Raw genomic sequence first — 3478 nt, forward strand, 5'->3', positions numbered from 1 at the left:
ATTCATCTAAAAGCACCATTTTGGATTGAAGTACTGTGTCAAGTTTTAACTGACTTCTACTTTCTGGCTAACTCCCTGGGTTAAGTACTCTCATGTGAAGCCCACCTGTCAGCTGCGATGAGCTCAAGATCCGAAATCTTTCACGATAGTGTGAAATCGAGACAAATGCTCCTGGTGTATACTTGTACCTCAGCCTCAGATTGGTCAGTCTCGCGTTTACTTTCTTCAGTGTTCTTTGAGTGGCAAAAATCAAAGACTTTGTAGGTTGGACTCATCATAAAACTTCAAATTGTTCAATAAGCTGATTGGGCATAGAGTTCTGATCACAAGGGGTTCATATCACAGCACATGGAATGTTGTAAAGGCACAAAATAATCGAAAAGTAGTCATACATTATGTAGATCTAGTTGGAAAAAACAATTCCAACCATCTCAAACTGAACTGAAACAAACACTTTGGATCCTCATGTACAAACCGGAGAGTCTCCGATTTTGGCCGTAAGCGTTGCTGGCACGTAAATAGATCCGAAGATTCATGGGTTTACAATTGCGACACCCTTACCCTGTATGATGGAAAAGATGAGTCCAACTTTTCCATCCAACATAATCTTTTCAGAAAGAATAATACATACGATTAGTGGATTGCATCCGTTTTCTTCACCAGCCAAAATCTGTTTCAGGGCGCTGATCATACCCTTGCTAGAACTATGGGTAATAAATCTTGTAAGACAAATGCAAAGAGCATGTTTGAATTACCATTGGAGGTAGGTTTTTGATTGCTTACCTGTCGATGTTACTGGTACCCTGAGCCTTGATTTAAACCTATTGGATGGGATCCCAAGAGATCAATGATCAAAAGCATGCCAACAAATCAATATACCTCAAGTCTTTCATCGAGAAGTATCCAAAAGGACAACAGTTGAACAAGAGGCTTACCACACAGGTTCCACAAGAGGCCTCGTAATAATTGCTACCAGGAATGAAAACACCTTTAGGATCCATCGGGAACTTGCCAAGGGCTCTGTGAGTAGCGGTATCGAAAGACGTGAAAGTAATGAGAAGAAGTGCAGATGAATGAAAGCTTGGTTTTGAACGTATACATAGGCTTACTTTTCACACTGATCAGCTTCAAGTCGATCCTTACAGGTCGCAGATACACTGTAGGTGAAGGCTGCAAAGAGGACTAGGGTTTTGATCAAGCCTTGCATGTTGTGAGATGAGATGAATTTATATAAAGTAGCAAAAGACAAATGATGTAGATACGAGTAAGATAGTAATAAGTTAATAACTAGTCGATTGATGAAACAAAGACTGGGAAGAATGGAATGATTGGATTGCAAAAGCCAAGAATCCATTGGGATTATATACTCCAAAAAAAGCCAACTAGATCAAATTCCAAAAATAACGATCCTTCTGTCTGATCATTGACAGTGACTCAAAGCAGCTCAAAGCTATATCTCTGGGCTATGTACTTATCTACATACTAAAAAGTGGTGCTGCAAAATTTTAAATGCCGGCAGCCGAAGCCTGTGAGACTGTGACCAACTGCTTTGAACATCCGGTGGTCAGCACTCAAAATTGTAGTGACAGAATCTCAGGTGAGCACTCTGATGACTCGCTCGATGTTCCAGCTCCAATGGTATGAATTCCTAACACAGCATAACTAACAAATAGATAGAGAAAAGATAATGAGAGTTGCTAACCTGTAGTGACAGAATCTCAGGTGAGCACTCTGATGACTCGCTCGATGTTCCAGCTCCAATGGTGAAGAGCTGGAATATCGAGGAGTGGTGCGACTACATAAGGTAACATCCCAAACCTAAGCCCCGAGCTTTGTCGCGGACGTGGCCCCGTAGACTACGCCTCGCCACGTATGGCCTCCGGCCATAACACCCCCCCCCCACGGCAAGACAAAGCTTATCCTCCAAAAAGAAAGAAAGAAAGAAAACAAAACACACACACAAAAAATAAAAAATTGAAAAACACAAGATAAAAACTCCACAACAAAATTCATCACAGAACAAAGATGAAACTATCTTATCTACGTCTCCGCACATCTTTCACACATACACCTAATTGCCCCCTCACCTCTTTAAATTTCAACGGCCCCAATGACTTCGTAAATGTATCAGCTAGTTGTTCGTTGCCAGGTATCCATTCTAAATCAACTTTCTTCTTGTATAACTGCTTGTTGATGTGGTAGAAGTCTCTCTCAGTATGGCGTGTACGTTTATTTGCAGCATTTTCTTTTGAAACATGAATTGATGACTTGTTATCTCCGAGGATCAAAGGGGTGCCGATTTGCGGGACAATGTCTTGAATAAGTGATTTTAACCAAATGGTGTCTCGACATGCGGCACCTACAGCCATAAATTCGGCATGACATGTCAATGTTGCCACACACCCTTGACGCCTTGAAACCCTCAGACTAAGGCATGGACCCGGCCTCAGGACACCCGGAACGGTCCTGGTCCGGGCCCGGGCTCGAGCTTTAACGGCCCATTGAAAATGCTCTTGGGCCCCAGAGTAGTGTGCTCACGGGCCAGCCAAAAGGGCACAACCAAGGGATTATGGGGATGGAAAGTAGTCTTGAGATGCTCAGAAGGATGGGGGGAGTACTGATTATGGCAGAAAAGGGAGTTTCAAAGGCTATCATGGCCAATATGATCCTCCAAAATCACGATTTTGCCCGATGCTGAGCCACACAGACAATTTTTTTGTATTACCGGGCCGGGCCGGGCTAGCTCGAGCAAAATAGGGGCCCGAAGCGGCTCATTTTTTGGAGGCCGGGTCGGGCCGGGTCCAAGCCTTAACTCAGACGATTTGAAAAAATTGAAAACCCCTCAACCCTCTCAAGAAGATTGAAAACTCCCGCGACTCACATATCATTCCAGGCTCCATGATTTCCAGAAGGGGATTACATATGCCTGTCAGTTTTATAAATTTGAACAACTGCACAGGCTTGCACAGGTCATGTCACAACTTTCTCACATTATTTTAAACTACTCATGATGTCATGTTCAATAAATGTGAGACCGTGTGAGCGTATCAATTGGTTCACTACCGCGCCCCGGATTGAGAGCACCACAACGCGAGACTGACCGGTGCTGCAAACGTAGAAAATATGTACACCATGTTATTTTTTTGCTGGAGGGAAGACTCTTTCACATCTCAATATGTGAGACATCCGTTCAACACCACCGGCGCTCCGCCTGTGCTACCACTTTCTGGATATAGCGGGTTTCGCGCATTGCTATAGCTATGGTGGAAGCCGGAAATTTATAGCGGTTCTTAGATCCGCTTGGTATAGCGTTTTTCCGCTGTGCTATCAGCAGCCACAGCGGCCGCGAGCGCTTAGCGACAGGGCGCCACCGAGCGCCCCGTAGCATCTCACAGCACCTCATAGCAACGCCTATCCCAATTTGATCAAAAAAAATGACTCGTTTGTTGTTTCAATCTTTTTGTCTTGAATTCAAGAA

General features: G+C 43.8%; 1 protein-coding gene across 1 annotated transcript; it reads right to left on the reverse strand.

Moving 5' to 3' along the window:
- Nucleotides 1-532: 532 nt before the first annotated feature.
- MELLADRAFT_111133 (uncharacterized protein) lies at nt 533-1207 on the reverse strand (the record flags this gene model as incomplete). Its single annotated transcript, XM_007415361.1, has 5 exons — nt 533-607; nt 632-704; nt 784-809; nt 936-1020; nt 1110-1207. The coding sequence occupies 5 exons, from the start codon at nt 1205-1207 to the stop codon at nt 533-535; spliced, it is 357 nt and encodes a 118-aa protein (XP_007415423.1).
- Between the last annotated feature and the right edge of the window lie 2271 nt (nt 1208-3478).

The sequence above is a fragment of the Melampsora larici-populina genome, assembly GCF_000204055.1.
Source record: "Melampsora larici-populina 98AG31 unplaced genomic scaffold MELLAscaffold_50, whole genome shotgun sequence".
Classification (NCBI taxonomy): Eukaryota; Fungi; Basidiomycota; class Pucciniomycetes; order Pucciniales; family Melampsoraceae; genus Melampsora; species Melampsora laricis-populina.